The 19569-nt window shown below is 32.3% G+C and overlaps 2 protein-coding genes across 9 annotated transcripts; both read right to left on the bottom strand.

Annotated features, from left to right (window-relative positions):
- Positions 1-2964: 2964 nt before the first annotated feature.
- Positions 2965-6402, bottom strand: LOC146912839 (bZIP transcription factor 29-like). Of its 8 annotated transcripts, none has more exons than XR_015013163.1 (7): positions 5946-6402; positions 5697-5746; positions 5508-5588; positions 5248-5400; positions 5025-5157; positions 3909-3997; positions 2965-3214 (listed from the first exon to the last, which is right to left on the bottom strand). XR_015013163.1 is itself a non-coding variant. In XM_085716175.1 (7 exons), exons 3-6 carry the CDS (start codon positions 5540-5542, stop codon positions 3176-3178), a joined length of 360 nt encoding a protein of 119 aa, XP_085572301.1. In that variant the 5' UTR covers positions 5543-5588; positions 5697-5746; positions 5946-6402; the 3' UTR covers positions 2965-3061; positions 3133-3175. The 8 variants fall into 8 exon arrangements, 6 of the variants coding, with proteins under 6 accessions (XP_085572301.1, XP_085572299.1, XP_085572303.1 ...); XM_085716175.1 differs by lacking the exon at positions 3909-3997 and having other exon boundaries at positions 2965-3061; positions 3133-3214; XR_015013164.1 differs by having other exon boundaries at positions 2980-3214; positions 3901-3997.
- A 937-nt stretch (positions 6403-7339) lies between these two features.
- Positions 7340-17982, bottom strand: LOC146912838 (uncharacterized). The gene is made up of 4 exons (XM_085716172.1): positions 17861-17982; positions 16552-17371; positions 16090-16245; positions 7340-7565 (listed from the first exon to the last, which is right to left on the bottom strand). The coding sequence occupies exons 2-4, from the start codon at positions 17363-17365 to the stop codon at positions 7450-7452; spliced, it is 1086 nt and encodes a 361-aa protein (XP_085572298.1). The 5' UTR covers positions 17366-17371; positions 17861-17982; the 3' UTR covers positions 7340-7449.
- Positions 17983-19569: the final 1587 nt, after the last annotated feature.

Below are 19569 nucleotides of genomic sequence, written 5' to 3'. Positions count from 1 at the left end.
CGGGGATACAAAGTATGTAGTCATTTTTCTTTCAGTTTTTTCACAGTATTTTACCTATACAAATAACTGATTTTTTTAGTTTCTTCCTCACTTTTTTTATACAAATTGTAACATCCAATGTTTACCACTTCAAACTAAGAGACAGACTAACACGTTAGCACGCTAATCATTTCTAAGCAAAATCTTTTGTATAGAGATATTAATTTTCTAATACTAAATGTTTTCATAGATAGTAAAGGGCACCACATTTAGATCGAAACTTAAATGTTTTTTGTTGTGAATTCGGACTCAAAAATCACACCAATGAAAAATAAAGATGGTGGAACAAAGGAAAGTAGTAACCAATATCAAAGAAAACACAAGCAACAACAACAATAACAACACCTAGATCTAATCTAGGAATCAAAGTGAAAAGCTCAAAACCACAAGCAACCGAGAATGAGAGAAGAGAAACAAACACACCAAGAAATGTTTACCCAGTTCGGTCCAACTTGACCTACTGGGGGAGAGATTGATCTCTCCAATCCACTATCAATGAGTTCTTTTAAAGAGATACAAATGGGTTACAAGAAATTAGCTTCAACAAGCTCACAAAGAACAACCCTAATTTCTATCCATTTTTCCAATCTCACCAATGAACAAGACACTCAATGATTTTCACTCACCCAAGGTGTTTACAATGTTTCCCAACCCAAGAGAACTCTAATCAAAGACCCTCAACCCTAAAACTAGTAACGGAGCAAAACATAGAGGACCAAATTGATACAAATTATAGTTAGGGGACCAAATAGAGACAATCAATTAAGTTAAAGGACCGGATGATTGAATAAACCTTAAATATACTAATAGATCAAATCAAACCTTCAACTTACTTTTGTCCCTCTTCTAAAATAACTTACTTTTGCCCCTACCAAGGGTATTTTAGCATTATTTGTGTGGTCAATAAGTTTAATAACTATAAATCACCTCTTAAGTAAATAATTATAAAATCCGAGATTCCAATACATATCGGTTTTGCTAGAAGCCACCAATGAAGGTGTCTTTTAGCAATCCACACCTCAAAGTGTGATTTCCACTTTTTAGTTATAACTTTGCTAAAAGATACCTTCATAAAAATTAGTTGGTGTCTTTTAACAAATGTTCATAGAATAACTTACTAAAAGACACCTTCATAAAAGGTGTCTTCTAGCAAAACCTTATATATATAATGTTCCTATCAATTTAATTAAGTTGATGGTGACATGTTTTAGGATATCTTATTTTAAAGCTACTAGACCATCCACCCGTGCTGCCGCACGGGTCATATCGATTGGAAACAAAACATGAAAATGTATTTAAATTAAATATGCTTGCGGTACAAAATAAATTGTTTATAAAAAAAATACATTAAAAAAAGACCTTAAATCGGTAGATTGCGGAAAATCCCTTGTAAACTACATTTGAAGTGCTATTCATGTTTTTGCCATTCTCATCAGTCATTAAAATCTTCAACCCACTCCTGGAGGTCACCCTGGATATTGCGACGTAAAGTTGACCTCGTCTGTAGTTTTATAATCAAGGTATGTTGTGTATATAGTTATATTTCAAGGAATTTATGTGTATCCAATGCGGTTTTTTTGTTTGAAAACTACGTTTGAAGTACTATCAATGCAAGCGTCATCCTCATATGTTAGCATAAATTTTAGACCACTCTTTGAACTAATTTCAAACACTAAGGGAGATCAGCAAAAATATGGAAGACCATTCTCATCACTCATCAGTCATTAGAATCTTCAAACCGCTCCTGGATGTAACTCTAGATATTGCCACATAAAGTTGACCAATTACCACAATACTAACTTGAGAATATTATCCATTAATTTTCAGGATGCTCAATAAATGTCAATGAATAATTTACACATTTAATCCTAACCACTTAAACCTCATAATAGTAGATATTATCCATTAATTTTCAGAATGTTCAATAAAGTCAATGAATATGTAATCAATTGCCTTTCATGCTATCAAATGGTCATAGAGGGACGGCTTGGACTTATAGACAAAAATGTTGAATCCATCTTTTCTATGGTGTTGGAGAGACTGTCCTTAAATTGTTTAATAATAACTATTATACTTATAAAATTTAGTTGAATAAGTATGTTAGTAAAACATTCAAATAGGTAAAAAAAAAAAAAAAAACAAAACATCTACACAAAAAGGACTTTTAGCCGATAACCAAGATCAAACAACCAACACAACTTACTAAGGAAAGGACTTTTTTTAATACTCATTTTTCTTCACATGCTTCTAAATTTTGAAAACCCAATTCATCAAGCTATGAATTTCTTTTCAAGTTATGAGGCTACTGGTTTTTTTAAGAGTACTATTGTTGTAACTATTAAATCATTAGAAGTAGTAGAATTATCTATAGCAGAACCAATAAAGAAGCCTCAAAGCATATCTAAAGAGCAATACTAAGATTGACAAAAAAAAAAAAAAAAAACAATATTTGTGTTACAATATTATGGTCCTGGTCACATGGCAAATGAACATGAACCAGAATAAAAACTAAGTAAATCAAATATATATAGCATGATTTTTTTTGGCTAAAGGGTACTTTTCCCCCCCTAACTTTCAAAATGTTGCGATTTTGGCCCCCCATGTATGAAAACCACAATTTTGGCCCCCTAACTTTGAAAACTGCTGAGAAGGCGACACGTGTCCAAAAAAAGGGAATATTTCGAAAAGATAAGGGGCCAAAATCGCAACATTTTTAAAAGATAAGGGGTAAAAAAACATATTTCCCTTATGTTAGGGGGTTAAAAGAGCATATTTCCCTAAACATAGGGGGCCAAAATTGTGGTTTTCATACATGGGGGGCCAAAATCGCAACATTTTGAAAGTTAGGGGGGGAAAAGTACCCTTTAGCCATTTTTTTTTTAGCAAACAACTTATAGAATATGTAAACTATAAGAATGTACATAAGATAAATTGCTAATATATCCAAATTGATCACTCTTTGATGCTTCATCAGTTCAACATGGAACTCACATGGTTACTTTAACAAACTACGGCCTGCTTGCTATATCCAAATTTGTTAATCAAAATAAAAAAACTAAAGCTGCCCAAGAATGATCTCATGCAAACAAATACCTTGAGATGAACCATTTTACTGTGAATAATTGTCTTTCATTCTTCATCTTTGAAGCTGCATGATGGGATGTGAATGCAGCCACTGCAAGAGAAAAACAAAACAACCCTAATTAGAAACCTAAAAAAACTTAAGTTGATTAAAAAAACTCTGATGCTACTAAAGGTTCCCAAACTAAGTGGTAGCAGATGAAATTGGTCATGGTGAGAAGAAATTCTCAATTTCTAGGTGCTGTAATGACATGTACAGGCCAAACAAATCATAAAAATCAAAACGATAAAAAAAAAAGCATATAATGCAGTTATATAAATCAGACTACACAATATAAAACCAAGCAATATGAGAAAGAAATCCAAGTTTAATGTTCAACTTGATGGTGACGAAGCTTTAGGTAGTGTCAATTTGATTTGGATTTTAGAGGTGATGGAGAAACACAGTGTCGTAGCTGTCATGATTAAAGAAGGATAAAATGGAGATCTAAGAAGTACCTGCTGGAAAACGATGAAGGATATACTAATATACAAAGATGAAGGAATGAAGGAGGGAATAGATGAAGAAATGCAAAAAACCAAATGGTGGAAAAATGTGACACTTCATTCCAGCCCCATCCACAAAAAACACATGCTCTAACAGAAACATAAACATAATCTCGATAGCACCAATTATTGTCGGGAAACAAAACCTTAGACCGAAACAAAACTTGGGAAAAAAACTTGCCATTCTAAACTGAATCGAACAGTAAACTGCTGCTAAAAAAATTCCTAAAACACCTGAACACCTTTGACATAAGGCAACTACTCTGAACAGCAGCAGTTTCTGCTCAAAGGAGTACAAAATCTGGCGTCATAATACTGATGCAATTGCAGCCTGTCATACATGTGTTAGCTAAACCAACAACAATATGAAGGGAAAGAACTTGCTATAGAAAATAAATAAGCAATATGAAGGGAAAAATTCCATGGTAGAAAATAGAGCAGCACGTACGTATTTCAAATAGATCATATTTTTCATTATCTCCATATCAAAGGAACATGAAGACAGAGAGGAGGATATAACCTCAAAATCTGATTCATTTGTAAAATGAATCCATTCTTTTTATGAAATAAAAATTTACTACATGCTAAAATTAATGAAATTTAGTCAAAGACACTACTTGTGAAAATGGTGGAAAAAAAAACAGAGAGAGTAAAAACTTTAGCTGGAGTTGTTTTTACAATAGGTTGTCAATCGACTATAAATAAACACGAAACTCCGAACGAAAAAATATACTAAAAAAATGATCATGAGTATGTTAATTGATTGATAACAACAAACATTTCTAAATATTTATTACAACTAATAGATTAAACAATTATTGTCATTGCAAAGTGAGGTGAATTCCTTCACCAAAAAAATAAATCCAAAACTGGTATCAGCACTATATTCTTGCCATGAAACGACAGTTGATACAGATAAATTACATAGACAATGGATTACATCAACCCCTTCTCATTTTAGCTTAATTTTCGACAATGTCAAATTGATGTATAGGATAGACCCAATAATAGTATAGATGTCTATCAAGGATATAAATTAGAACAATGAAATCTCATGTTAAGAACTAAACGAATATAGCTACCTTTTGTGTTAAAAACTAAACTGATGTAGCTACCTTTTGTCCATTTCAGATATAAGAAACAATTTTCAAATTTAACAAAATATGCTAAAAGCATTCATGGTTAGTAGATATTTGTTAATAGAAATGGGATAAAGACGCCTTCATTAAATGTTCAATAAGAAAAATCATGTAAAACTACTCAAATCATAGGCAATTTCATTGAACATTGCAAATTTGGCAGGCTTGTTCAAATAATCCTCAAAACATGGTTTCACAAACATAAATAAATGTTCCCACCTGCAACAAAGTAAGTTGTGCAGAAAGTGTAGTGGCTTCAGTCTGCAGAGTCTGAACCTTGTGTTCTAGCTCCGAAATGTATTGCATCTTGCGCTCATTGAAACGCGCAGCCGATTGCCTGTTTCTCAAAATCCTGAAATAACCCAAAAAAAAATATCCAAGTCAAATTAACCATCCATATTGACATTACTAACTAAAACGTTGAATAAGTTAATTACAACACCTCTTTGCCCGCTTCGGATCAGCCATAACAATCTCAGCAACTTTCTCATTAGCCATAATTTTCTTCAATTCCGAAGCATTCTTCTCAGTCAAAGACATCAAATTCAGACTTAGACTTATCAGATCCTTCTTCCTCCGAAGCATTCTTCTCAGTCTAAGACATCAAAATTAGTTCAAATAAGCAAAAAGTTAATATAAATCCAAGTAACATAAGAGAAGTAAAAATTCACAGTAACAGAGAAAAGTTAGAGAAGCAATTACAATTCCCATATTGTAAGCACGCATTGTCTTCTCATACTCCTCTTTCAACTTCTCAGCCTTAGCAATGAATGGAGCCTTATCCTAAAATACACATAAATCACAAAAACGATTTTAATATCAAAACACGAATTAAGATTTATATGAATTTTCTTCAATGAAACAGAGGTGAAATTTTCACAGCAACCTAACCTAATTCAACCTTTATATCCATTCCATTCCTTTCCACCAACTTTCCTAACCTAGTTCAAATTCACCGTAAATTACTTTAGAAAACTCAATAACATTCAAAACTTCCTAAAAATAAATTCAACGAAAACTATATCGCTTCACAAAACTCACCACAAAAACGGTAAATCGATTTTCATATAATGGAGGTGTGAGAATAGAGTGAAGAAGTTGAAAGCGTGAGCAAGAAATTAACCGTTTACAATTGCTTACCTGAAAAACGTGCTTATAGGAAAGCCATTCATCAGAAATCCGATTACGTTTGCAGGGGTATTCTAGTTTCTTCTCAGAAACGATTTGAGATCTGATTTGAATAATCAATTGATAGGAATTAAGATTCAAGATGATTTCTGCTGAAAAGTGAAAACCCAGAATTGGAAGACCTTTCGATGAAGAGAAAAGAGAGTGAAGATCAGCGATTCTGATTTGAGCAAGAAGAAAGTGTTGTGTTGGAATCAAAGACAGCAGCTGCGGAGCTGAAATGCTTGGTTGTGAGGAAATAGTCAGAGTTGGTGCTGCCACAGATGATGGTGGTGATACGGCGGAGCTCCGATAGGGTGATGGTGCAGTTGATTTCTGATTCGTAAGAGAGATATAGAGAGAAAAGAGAGAGAGAATGGGAAGAAGAGAGATTATAGGTAATAAAATTGGAACAAAGAGGAAAGAGGTTGGAAATCAAAAAGTTGCATATTGAAAGAAGAACATGTCTCGGTAATTACCAATTAGTTGTATCTGTATTCTTTGGTAAACCGTGTGTGCAATTAATGCAGAGTTAGTGAGAAATTATGGGAGGGGATTTGAATTTTGAATTTGACATTAAATGAGTTAGTAAACACATTTTTCCCGCTCAAATGCTAGGATTAGGGTTTGCAAGTTTTGTTTACATTGTAGCTTAGGATTAGATAATAAGGATATATTGCAATTTTATTTACTAATATACTTTCACAAATTTTTATTTAAACAAAGATATTATTCCACGTCTTGAGTAACAAAAAATACACCTTCAGGTCATAGTAGTGAAATTCTTATAAAAAAAATAAAAAAAAATAAACACTCTTTTATTGGCAATAAATCTACATTATTGAACTGGCTTGACAAATGTTAATGATACTCTAGGGTAGATGTACACTATTTTATTGGTAAAATTTCATATAAATTTTATCAATTTAATCTGGATAAAAATGTGTCGAAAGATTAGTATTTGAGAGTGTATTACTAACACTCATAATAAAAAAAATTAAATAAGTAAATAGTTCTTTTAAATATATTAACATTTGATTTTACTCCCTTTAAAATATTATTTAGGTTTTTGGTCCCTCAAAATTTTCCATCATTGAAATTAATCCTTACTTTTTAGTTAAGTCATGTCTAATCTTCATATTTTTTAATGAAATTCTTCAGAAATTGGTAGAAAATTATAACAAAATTTTCCAAAAAATAATTAGTATTTTTTAACAAAACATTAATTTAATATAAATTTTTTAACATCGAAAACATAAAAATTCATGTTTGGTTAAAAAAATCTAATTTTTTTGGGAGAGATTGTCATAATATTCTACCCATTTCTGAAAAATTTCATTAAAAAATATGAAGGATAAACATGAGTTGATTAAAATGTACGAACTAATTTCATATATGAAATTTTTTGAAAGGACCACAAATCTAAGAAATATTTTAGAAGAACTAAAATTGAATGTTGGTATTTTTAAGAGGCCATTTACTTATTTAACCCTAACAAAATACCTGGAAAAGTATATGTACATGATCCTTCGTCTCGTGATTCAATGGTAATTCTTTTGCTTCCAAGGTCTATGTAGGGTGGTATCCACAATACTGCAACTAAAACATGTTAGAAAAGTATTTCTCCAACATTTTTATAATTTTATTTTCATATTAATGTTCTACGTGTTATATTTTTTTTGTCACAATATTTATTTTCTGTGAACTCTATATGATATTCCCTCTGATCTCAAATGTAAGTAAGCAACTTTTCACTTTTTAGGTTCATTTAATAAATAATGTATGTGCACATATTATTAAATGAACCTAAAAAGTGAAAAATTACTTACATTTGAGACCAGATCTAGAGAGAGTATTATATAATGAATATTTTTTTGACTCCATTTACTTAGCTTTAAACATTCAAGTTTCTAAGCTTAATTACATTAGCTATTATTTAGAATGCATAACAATGAAAAATAAAGTAAAATTTTGTTTGCAATTTACAAAAAACATTAATCCTTAACGAATTTCAATTTATGGTTACTTGTTGCAATTTCGCGGTTTTTTTTTTTTACTTATTGCATGCAGTGTTATTTACATACTCTTATACATCCGATTTAGAGCTCAAAACTTTATCTTGAATTTATCCTACTACCTTTTCATTGTCTACAATCCTTTTTCAGCTAATATAGAAATAGGAAAGGTAATGGTTGCCTTGTCTAAACCCTCTTTTTCTAGGGTATCCATTAACTTAGATTGAAACCGAAGATAAACTAAAGTATTTACAATGTCATCTCCTCCATTTGTGACAAAACCCCACATGAAGCGTAATATCATGTATATATTTCCACTACACTGAGTCATATGCTTTTTCAAAATCCAATTTGAATAAAATGGTTCTCATTGTTCTTTTTCGCGCTTCGTACCTTATTTGCATTAAGTCCCGTCTAAAATCTTTCCTTAGCTATCACTACCCTTGCCTGTTTGCCAACAATTTCGCCTACACTTTGTAAGCAGATGGTTGCTTTTCTGACATTGAATGTTTCCTAGAAACACATGAAAAAGACTAAAAAGCCTAGCGGTAGTTAACTACCGCCAGTTTTTTAGTTATAAGCCAGCGGTAGTTAACTACCGATGGGGGCATTTTAGTATTTTACATGTGTTTATAGGAAGATTTTGATGTTAGAAAAGCAATTTTCTTGTAAGCACACCCTATCAAATAAATTGGCCCATATTCCCCGTCAAGAAGCCCATTCCAATGTTCATTTCTTCTGATCAACTCACTCTATGCATAAACATTGAGATGGTTGTTGTTCTGACATTGAATGTTTTCTAGAAACAAATGAAAAAGACTAAAAAGTCCATCGGTAATTAACTACCGTCGGTTTTCTAGTTATAAGCCAGCGGTAGTTAACTACCGCTGGGAACATTTTAGTATTTTACATGTATTTTTAGGAAGTTTTTGATGTTAAAAAAGCAATTTTCAAACATTGATATTTGACAAGGTTGGGTTTAATAAAATTGATGACGTGACCAATGGTTGAAGAAGTGTTTGAGAGAGAGTGTAAGAGAGGTTGTCCATAGCATTCCCCTTATGAACAATATACAAACATCTCTTCCAAAAAATCCTATTACCTAATTTTCCAATGAATATTATTGTCTAAAATAGAATTCCCGGATGTTGTAGGGACTTGATTATGGCATCCATCACCCATATTTTTGTGATTTATGCTCGTTACCTTGATTCTGTTGTTTTTGGATTTCCAAACTGTTAAATTTGGATTTCCAAATTCTGTTATCTACCGAAGTTGTTACTAGGTTGAGTCACGACCAGGTCGCTCTCTTTAAGACGTTTCGTGGCACTACCCAAAGTTGTGCAAGGTAGACTACCAACCACGCCGCCTCCAGGATAAAACAAGCCCAGCTACAACTGTTCGATTAACTACTGCACTGTAGAAAAATCGTTCGAGAATTACACCCTCAAAATATGGCTCAATCGTTTGATCGAAGCCACTCGATACGGTACGTAACCGCTCTATTCGAAACCGTTCAAATTAATATGGTATTGTTACCATTCTATTATGGTGCTGAGACCACTCAAATATGGTGTTACCACCATTCTAACTTCTCCAAAACATGAATATGGCACTACGACCACTCAAATATGGTGATACCACCATTTCTCCTTAAAATTATTAAAATAATATATATACTGTTAAGATCATTCTTTAATATGATCTTAATAGTACTCTATATTCCGAAGAATCATATATTATCGAAGGGAATATGAACTTAAGACCAAGGGACTATGGTCTTAAGAACACTCTTAATACCGAAGGGACAGAAAGGAGTAGAAGCAGAAGAAACTTGTTAAAAACAAGTCGGAGGGAGAAGAGAGGAAAAAACACAGGAAGCATCGACTGTGAATTTTCGGTGTAAAGAATCAAATGGGGCGAGCTCTCCTTTTATAGGGAGAGTTTGTAACAAAAAACGAGTGACTTGGGGATTAAGTCTGCTTAATCCTTAAGCAAACGCGTTTTGTTTCTTAATTGGATATATCCGGAAGTTTCTGGATATGCTTTTGGATCGGGTCGGGTCGTAACAAATTTATTTGTTACGCGTAGCGCTTACGGATAATGATTAAATTAATTAATTAATTAATTTAACATTTTCAAGTGACAAAAAAATATATATTAATTTTTTTTTTAAGCGTTCACCCGTTCACAAAATTGGGTACCCCAAGGGCACACCCTTGGAGGTCACTTTTCCCATATATAAACACTTACTAGTTGGGGTGACCGTTCAATGTGGGACATTTTTAAGTCACACCCACACACTAGTTTTTTCATTCCAATTTTCTTCACTAGAATTAACTAGTGTTCCAACAATCCCCCACTTGACTTCAAAATGGTTTCGAGAAATAACGTAAAACGTTTCCATAAGATTTGCTAATATACAAAGGTGTCGCCAACAACTTGAACCTTAGCATAGTGGAAGGTATTCTAATTTAACAAGAGTTGCTTACAGCATTGAACTCTATCTCAGACATAGAATCCACACACAAACCTTTTCATAGGTGTATTCTAAAAGCCCGTGCGTTTTAAGGCCCTGCACATGTATCCCGGTTTTAACGAATGCTCTAGGAATTCTGCCTCGAAATTCCATAGGACTGGCCTAAGTTCCACATTCGTATAGGTGAGTCTATCAAGGGTACTCCTGTAGCTGTGTACCCCACTCAACATAGAGTATAGATCTCATTAAGAGTTACTATTACCTCATCCTTCTTTCGCTGCAGGATCATGCTTTCTATATTCTTTATCTCATAGCATGTTCTACCACTTCATGACTTGTTTTTACCCATTGAACCTATTTCTTGGGATCTCCAGTCATGTAGGTCGGGTTACCATCACTTGTGGGCTATAGGCATTAGTCCCATCCTACTGGATGTTTCTTGGACTTTCTCTCTATTAAGTCCTTTCGTCAAAGGATCAGCTAAGTTTTCATTCGTACGTACAAAATCAACTCTAACCGCTCCATTTAGAGATACACTCTCTAATCGTGCTGTGTTTTCGCCTTATCTGTCGTCTTTTACCATTGTAATAACGATTCTTAATCTTTGCAATAGCCGCGGTACTATCACAATGAATTAACACAGCTGGTAACGGTTTCTCCCATGAAGGGATTTCAGCTAGCAAGAATCTTAGCCAACTTGCTTCTTCACTAGTTTTCTCTAGTGTTCTCATCTCAGATTCATTCCATAGTGGACTGAGTCAATATCATTTGTTTTAACAAACAACTCCTCTAGTGATGCTCAATGTGCAAACACTAGTCGCTAAATATTCATCTGAAAGATGTTCTATTTTTATATCTTGTACCATTTAAGTACAATATGTTACTCCTAGTGAAGTAATCTTAGAGTCATAGTCTTCTCATGACTCTTTCTATAGCATGGCAATGCTTTCCATCCGTCTACTAGTAAACTTGCACAAGAGTTTCACGACATCGACAATGTCGGATCTAATACATTCAGTGGCATACCTAAGTGCTGCCAATGATGCTCGTATATTCTGTTTTTCTTAATCCATCTTAAGTGTTCTTACACTTGGATCATAATATGTGATTGCAAGTTTACGGTGAAATAATTACATTTCTTTAAGATATTCTCAACTTGTGAGATTTATCAAAAAAGTTATCTTTTCTGATCTAGTAATCTTGAAACCAAGAATTACTTCAATTTTTGTTTAGGTCTTTCTTATCAATGTTGTTGATAAACAATGATTTCACATCATTCATAACATGAATCTTTAAATCAAATATGAGCAAGTCGTCTTCATAGAGACATATGATCGTGCAAATATTATTTGTCACTTTCATTCAATTTATACTCATTCGATAACATTAGAATGACAAATTTTTTCATGCCATTCCTCAGGAGTTTATTTTAGACCATTCAAATATTTATCTAACTTACAGACCTTGTTTTCTTGTCCATGAATTGCAAAATTTTTCAGGTTGTTCCATATAGACTTGTTCTTCTAGTTCACCATAAAAAGGCAACTTTCACATCCTTTTGGAGTACTATCGAGTTATAAACGGCGGCTAAAGGGACTAGTACTCTTATGGATATGATTTTAGTGACTGGTGAATGAATGTCGAAGAAGTCTATATTTTTCTCTTTGTCTAAAACCTTTGACTACAAGGAAAGCCTTGTATTCATCAACCGTACCATCAGGTTTTAGTTCCTTTTTTTTCAAAAATCAAATACAACCGATTGGTTTTGCAACTATGAGACAAGTCAACCAAGTTTCATGTTTTGTTAGACTCTAGAAAATTCATTTCATCGTTTATTGCTTTTGCCATAATTCAGCATCCAATGAGGATATAACTTCTTTAAGGCTTAATGAATCTTCTTCCAATGTATAAACCAAGTTCATACTCTTTAGCAATTTTAGCTTTCTTACCTCCTTGAGGTTCTATAACATCTTGTATGATGTTTTCATAACTATTTCTAATTACATGAATGTGATTAGATATAGTGCCCCCACTAGTTCTTAATTTTTAAAGGGAAATTTATTTTGCCCCCACTAATGTCGTGCTCCCATTAGAGCCCCCACTAGTGCCCCCACTATTCTTTAGTTAAAGGGGTAAATATTTACATAGAATTCGACATCTTTTAATTTCTATGATCACTTTAACATTTAGGTCATAAAACCTATATGTTTCGTTATTTATCGCATACCCGATGAATACACATTCATAGGCTCTACTAGTGAGTTCAACCTCTTGGGGTCCAGGATCTTAATATAGTCCAGACAATCCCAAGTTCGAAAAATAAGACAAGTTGGATTGTCTTTTCTTCAAAAATTTCTCAATTAGAATTTTTGTTCTTAGACTTGGGTACTCTATAAATTTCAATTTTCGTTATAAAATATGAACATTCAAGCATATCAATTTTATTTTTCCAAAGTTCACAGTCATCAATAAATATGATAAAAATATTATTTTATCATTTCTAATTTATGTGTCATCAAATTAACACATATCATTATGTTTAGAGATTCATATCCTCTAAATTCTAATTTATATGAACTTTTGATTCATATATCTTGACTGCAATAAATAAAATTGTTTAATTATATAACTTCGGAATTAAGTCCAAGTTACTCAAGTTTAAAAATTAAACACTTGTTCGTGATCAATTTTGATATGTCAAATATTAAAATCACACAACTAATAACATAGAAGGAGAATTTAATTTTTAACATACCATCAAAGTGCAATCTTTTTCCACAAGAGTGCATGGTACACAAGTCTCTCTTTAAGTCTGAGTCAACTCAGTCTTATTCAATAGAAATCTGAAATTCAGATTCTTTCTTAAACATAAATAGAATTTCACAATTCCATTTATTTTCCTTATTGCATATTTACAAGTTTGGATTATGTAAAGCGATCGATGCATATGTTTATCAATTCTTGTTAAAGATTTGAAAACCAGTACGTGATATCAATGTTTAACAAAACACTTTTAGAATTCACCATAACAAAATAACAACCTTGCATTATTTTATTTTCCCCTCCAAACAATTTTATGTTTTGTAACAAACTAAACTTGTTTGGTTCTGTAACAAATAATTTGTTTTGTAATAAATTATTGTTTTCATCAAATAAATTTTTGGTAACTAATAATTTGTTTTGTAACAAATTATTGTTTTCATCAAATAAATTTTTAGTAACTAATAATTTGTTTTGTAACAAATTATTGTTTTCATCAAATAAATTTTTAGTGTTGTTGATTGAAACAACAATCACTTCATCGTTTCATTCGAAAGATGTAAATCTATAGCTTGATTTATCCTTAATGTATTTAGGGACAACTTAACCTCAATATGTAACTTCTTCGGCAGACATAGCAGATCGAAACGTCTTAAAATTGTTGTTTTTGGATTTCCAAACTGTTAAATTTGGATTTCCAAATTCTGTTATCTACCGAAGTTGTTACTAGGTTGAGTCACGACCAGGTCGCTCTCTTTAAGACGTTTCGTGGCACTACCCAAAGTTGTGCAAGGTAGACTACCAACCACGCCGCCTCCAGGATAAAACAAGCACAGCTACAACTGTTCGATTAACTACTGCACTGTAGAAAAATCGTTCGAGAATTACACCCTCAAAATATGGCTCAATCGTTTGATCGAAGCCACTCGATACGGTACGTAACCGCTCTATTCGAAACCGTTCAAATTAATATGGTATTGTTACCATTCTATTATGGTGCTGAGACCACTCAAATATGGTGTTACCACCATTCTAACTTCTCCAAAACATGAATATGGCACTACGACCACTCAAATATGGTGATACCACCATTTCTCCTTAAAATTATTAAAATAATATATATACTGTTAAGATCATTCTTTAATATGATCTTAATAGTACTCTATATTCCGAAGAATCATATATTATCGAAGGGAATATGAACTTAAGACCAAGGGACTATGGTCTTAAGAACACTCTTAATACCGAAGGGACAGAAAGGAGTAGAAGCAGAAGAAACTTGTTAAAAACAAGTCGGAGGGAGAAGAGAGGAAAAAACACAGGAAGCATCGACTGTGAATTTTCGGTGTAAAGAATCAAATGGGGCGAGCTCTCCTTTTATAGGGAGAGTTTGTAACAAAAAACGAGTGACTTGGGGATTAAGTCTGCTTAATCCTTAAGCAAACGCGTTTTGTTTCTTAATTGGATATATCCGGAAGTTTCTGGATATGCTTTTGGATCGGGTCGGGTCGTAACAAATTTATTTGTTACGCGTAGCGCTTACGGATAATGATTAAATTAATTAATTAATTAATTTAACATTTTCAAGTGACAAAAAAATATATATTAATTTTTTTTTAAGCGTTCACCCGTTCACAAAATTGGGTACCCCAAGGGCACACCCTTGGAGGTCACTTTTCCCATATATAAACACTTACTAGTTGGGGTGACCGTTCAATGTGGGACATTTTTAAGTCACACCCACACACTAGTTTTTTCATTCCAATTTTCTTCACTAGAATTAACTAGTGTTCCAACAGATTCTATTTACTAATGCTAGACTAGCCCACTACATTATAATATTAATTTTTTAAAGGACACTTTATAATTATAATTATTATTATTATCTCAGGCATACTTAACTTTTATCATCAATCTTGTGCCTGGTAAACTAAAATATGTAGCTTTGACATGATTATATAGGTTTGTGTTAAGTATATTGTTGGTTTAGGATTCAAAAAAATACCTTAAAAATTTACCACCGAAGAGGTTATCGGGTTGAGTCACGATAAGGTCACTCTTATTAAGACGTTTCGTATAACAATGCATAAAGTTGTGCAAGGAAGACTATCACCGTACCATCTCTAAATAAAACAACCTAGTTCACATTGTGCAGCTAACTACTGCATTTTAGATAATTATTTGAGAATTACACAAACCGAAGGGAGAAAAGAAGGAAAATATTTGAAGATTCATAATATTTTTCATTGTGTCGAATGAACTATGTAAGCAATTCTTTTATAGGGAAATTTCGCAACTGATCTGGAGACACATAGGGGAGTAAGCAATCCGCGTATCAGTTAACAAATGGATCAGATAAGCTTGGAGCTTAAGTTGGAGCACGCGAGCGGATAAGGTTATCGGGATAGTTAGTTGGATCCAATTTAAACGAAATTTATTCGTTTAGAAAACATTATCGGACAATGATTAAATTAATTAATTAATTAATTTAACATTTTCGGGTGATAAAATATATATATATATATATATATATATATATATATATATATATATATATATATATATATATATCTTTTGACACAAGCTGAAGCTCACTCTAAGGCCCGACCGGCGGCCTATCCGTTCACAAAAGTGGATATCTCAAGAGCAACTCCCCTCTTATATAAACACTATGTTCTATCCGACGTGGGACTTCCAATTATTCACTCAAGTGTTCCATCAATATCAGTAGCTTACGATAGAACACAATGACATAATTTGATCCATTTAGTGGAATAAAGCTTGATTGTTATTATATGCATATCACTATAAACTATATGAACATTTGATGATGTTTCTTGATGTAGAAATTAAAAGAACGTACCATTGTAAAAAAATTGTTCACACCAATTAAGTTTGGTTCCACTGTGAAATACGGTAGGGATATGAGCTAATCCATATATAGGCCGCGTACATTGATCAGATTCATAACTTAGAGGTATTTTTGTACCATCATGTTGAATTAACGCTGCTGCAACATCTGCACCAATATTAAATGAAAATAATGGACTCATAAGATCACGTTGAACCGACGAGGATCAAGGGGTATAGTTAAAATTAGTTCATCTAGTTGATTAATAATGAGTGGTAATGGGAAGAAGGTGAAACCAATTGGTTAGTAATGAATTTTTCTCAATCAATGCGACGATTAATTTGAATATACTTTGTCCATTCATGAGAATACATATATGACTTTGGTTCTGGTCAATTCAGAGAAAAAATTGTTTAATCCAAAAAATTATTTAAACAAAAGAATGTTGAATAAATTTCAAACATCAAAACTTACCAAATATTTCTGCATGGATGCAATGTGAAAGAAGTTTAGCACCATAATAATAATCGTTGTCTAGTAAAGTGAACCAACGAGTCTTGGAAAAAAGAAATCTAGTAACTTCTTTGTGGCCCTTTGCTGCGGCAAGAAGTACTGGAATGTCACCTTTACCATCATCAGCTTTTATTTTCATTGTTAGTAGATCATTTCCTCCCTTATCAAGCATCCACTTAACCATTTCTGTATCATCTGTTAATTTAGCAGCAAGAGCAAAAGGTGTGTATCCCTCCCAGTCTTTCTCTGTCAATAATGCCCCCATTTTAACCAACTCCTTCGTGATTTTATCTCGTCCTGCATCAACTGCAACGTGAAGAGAAGTCCATCCATTAGCGGATGACTTTTGCGAGATAATATCTCCGTCATTCCTGATAAACAAAATCGCGTCATTCCACATGCCTTTCTTCACTGCTACATGAAACTTGTCAATATCACTTTGAAGACCTCCTTGCTCAATATCATTGTATGATTTGTCTGCTCTTAAATCTTCGCTAAAAACAGCTTTTAAGTGATTCCAAGCCTCTTGTGCTGTCACACAATTTCTTATTTGGCGAAGAGTATAATGGCCACATGATAGTTGAATAGCATGTAAAGCTTGACCATTTTTTGATTTCCAATTAGACTTTTTAGGATCGGGATTACCCACAACAATATTGTCCCAGAGATTTTTGCCAATCAGATAATTCTTCACCAGGGCACTCCAATCTAAGTAATTATCTCTTGTAAGAACTTCAAGAACTATTCCGGTCGATGCAATATTTGCAGCTGCCATTAAGATCTGCCAAAAATATCACATTTTACAAAATAAAATGAAGAAATAAGGAGTAACATCATAGAGATAGGATAAGTGTGTGAGAAAATTTAAGGTACTTTCGCCTCCTTGAGAGAATTTCGGTTTACCCCTGTCATACCATCGATATTTCAGCGATATTTCAGTTTACCCTCTGTCATATCATCGATTTTGTAAGATCAAGATTCATAAAGGTCCAAAACTAAAAATCTTAAAATTAAAGGGTTGAAATCTAAACAAATTTTTTTTTACAGGGGTAAACTAGAAATCGCTAATATTACTGAAGGTAAGCATATATTAACCCAATTCAGAAAACCAGAGCATGCAGGTGCATCCCCTCACACAAACGTGGCACCATTGTAGTTTATTTTCACTTCTACAAAGTTTTTTTTAAGCATTCTACGAAGTTATAACTAAAGATACACAAAAATGACTTCTCAGCATAGACTAACTAATCAAAGAGGGGAAAAGACTAACCTGGAATACTAACTAGGATCAGTATTCAGTACACAGTTTGACAAATGGTCGGCAGATCAAAGACTAGCGATCATTCCAGACATGAGTCAATGAGTGTGTGGTGAGTGGGGAGTGGTGAGTGGGGTGAGTGGTGACCCGACATGAGTCAAGTCAAGTCTGAGTACTATTTAAAAAATAGGCTAAAGTGTAACTTTGGCCCACTATCTTTCAAAAAGTTGCGATTTTGGCCCCCTAAGTTTGAAAACTACAATTTTGGTCCCCTATGTTTTAGCCCCTTTGCATATTTGGTCCTTTTGGTCAATTTTGACCAAGTCAGCGCATACGTGGCATGCCACGTGTGTAATTAATTAATTAAAAAAATAAAAAATCGAAAAAATCAATTTTTAAATTAAATAAATGAAAAAAATAACAAAAAATATTAAAAAATTTTGGAAAAATGAAAAAATAAAAAAATTTAAAAAACGAAAAAATATTACAAAAAAATGAAATAAATTCTTGAAAAATAAAAATATTAATAAAAATGATTAAAAAAACGAAAAAAAAATTCACAAAAATTCATGGACAATTCCAAGAATCACTTATTCGAAAAAGTAATGTCATGGAAACATTCATTTCCCTAAAGAAGAAATATGTACCAAATTTGTGGCCAAGTTGTATTCCCGTCGGTGTTTTTGTGTATACTTTTTTCGTTTCCTTGCGCCTTTAGAATGTCAAATTTTCAACATTAGAAAATTTTGTACGAAAAAAATATTCGAAAAAAATTCTGAAAAAAATAATGTCAAATTTTCCAGATTTTTTAAAAAAAATTTCGAATTTTTTAAAAAATCTGGAAAATTTGACATTATTTTTTTCATTATTTTTTAATTTTTTTATTATTATTTTTTTTCATTTATTTAATTTAAAAATTGATTTTCTGGATTTTTTTTCATTTATTTAATTTAAAATCTGGAAATTTTTTTTATTTTTTTTCATTATTTTTCATTTTTCCAGAATTTTTTAATATTTTTTTTGTTATTTTTCATTTTTCCAGAATTTTTTAATATTTTTTATTATTTTTTTCATTTCTTTAATTTAAAAATTGATTTTTTCAATTTTTTAATTTTTTTAGTTAATTAATTGCACAAGTGGCATGCTACGTATGCGTTGACTTGGTCAAAATTGACCAAAATGACCAAATATGCAAAGGGGCTAAAACATAGGGGACCTAAATTGTAGTTTTCAAACTTAGGGGGCCAAAATCGCAACTTTTTAAAAGATAAGGGGTCAAAGTTGCACTTTAGCCTAAAAAATAATAATAGAATTGTTATATATGAACAACTAAAATTATTTTTTTGGACTTTAATTTCTTTCATACTTTTATTAAGTTTATTGTTAGGAGTCTCTCATCGAGAAAATAAAAGTGGTTGTGGTATTTAAGCCATGAGCATCTTAATTCCACATGATGAATTATTCTTTTGAGATGAGTTCTCTTTATAGGTATAAATTCTAATAATTGGTGTTACTCGTTGAGAGTTTGATCATGGAAAGAGCTATCTATAGGTTAGATTAAGGTACTCCAACAAATACTAATAGGTGAATGATGGATTAGTCTTGCTCTCATGAGCTTAAGTCCTTAACATTCACATTCTTCTTTTTCCTTTTTCTTTTTCTATTATTTTCGTCCAAACAAAATATGAAAGAAAATATTATCCCAAAAATGTTTGTAAGAA

This window comes from Medicago sativa, chromosome 6, assembly GCF_051527215.1.
Source record: "Medicago sativa cultivar Bolivia chromosome 6, Bolivia_mono, whole genome shotgun sequence".
Classification (NCBI taxonomy): Eukaryota; Viridiplantae; Streptophyta; class Magnoliopsida; order Fabales; family Fabaceae; genus Medicago; species Medicago sativa.
This window is presented reverse-complemented; position numbering and strand designations above follow the sequence as displayed.

Excerpts from the sequence above, each read along its gene's own strand:
- LOC146912839 (XM_085716173.1), bottom strand. The coding sequence starts at position 5,542 with ATGAGAAGACAATGCGTGCTTACAATATGGGAATT. Across the intron at positions 5,401-5,507 it reads GTGCTTACAATATGGGAATT|ACTGAGAAGAATGCTTCGGA; the intron begins GTAATTGCTTCT and ends TTGATGTCTTAG. Across the intron at positions 3,215-5,024 it reads CACAACTTACTTTGTTGCAG|TGGCTGCATTCACATCCCAT; the intron begins GTGGGAACATTT and ends TTTCTCTTGCAG.
- LOC146912838 (XM_085716172.1), bottom strand. The coding sequence starts at position 17,365 with ATGGCAGCTGCAAATATTGCATCGACCGGAATAGTTCTTGAAGTTCTT. Across the intron at positions 16,246-16,551 it reads CATCCATGCAGAAATATTTG|ATGTTGCAGCAGCGTTAATT; the intron begins GTAAGTTTTGAT and ends ATATTGGTGCAG. Across the intron at positions 7,566-16,089 it reads TGAACAATTTTTTTACAATG|TATTGTGGATACCACCCTAC; the intron begins GTACGTTCTTTT and ends TTTTAGTTGCAG.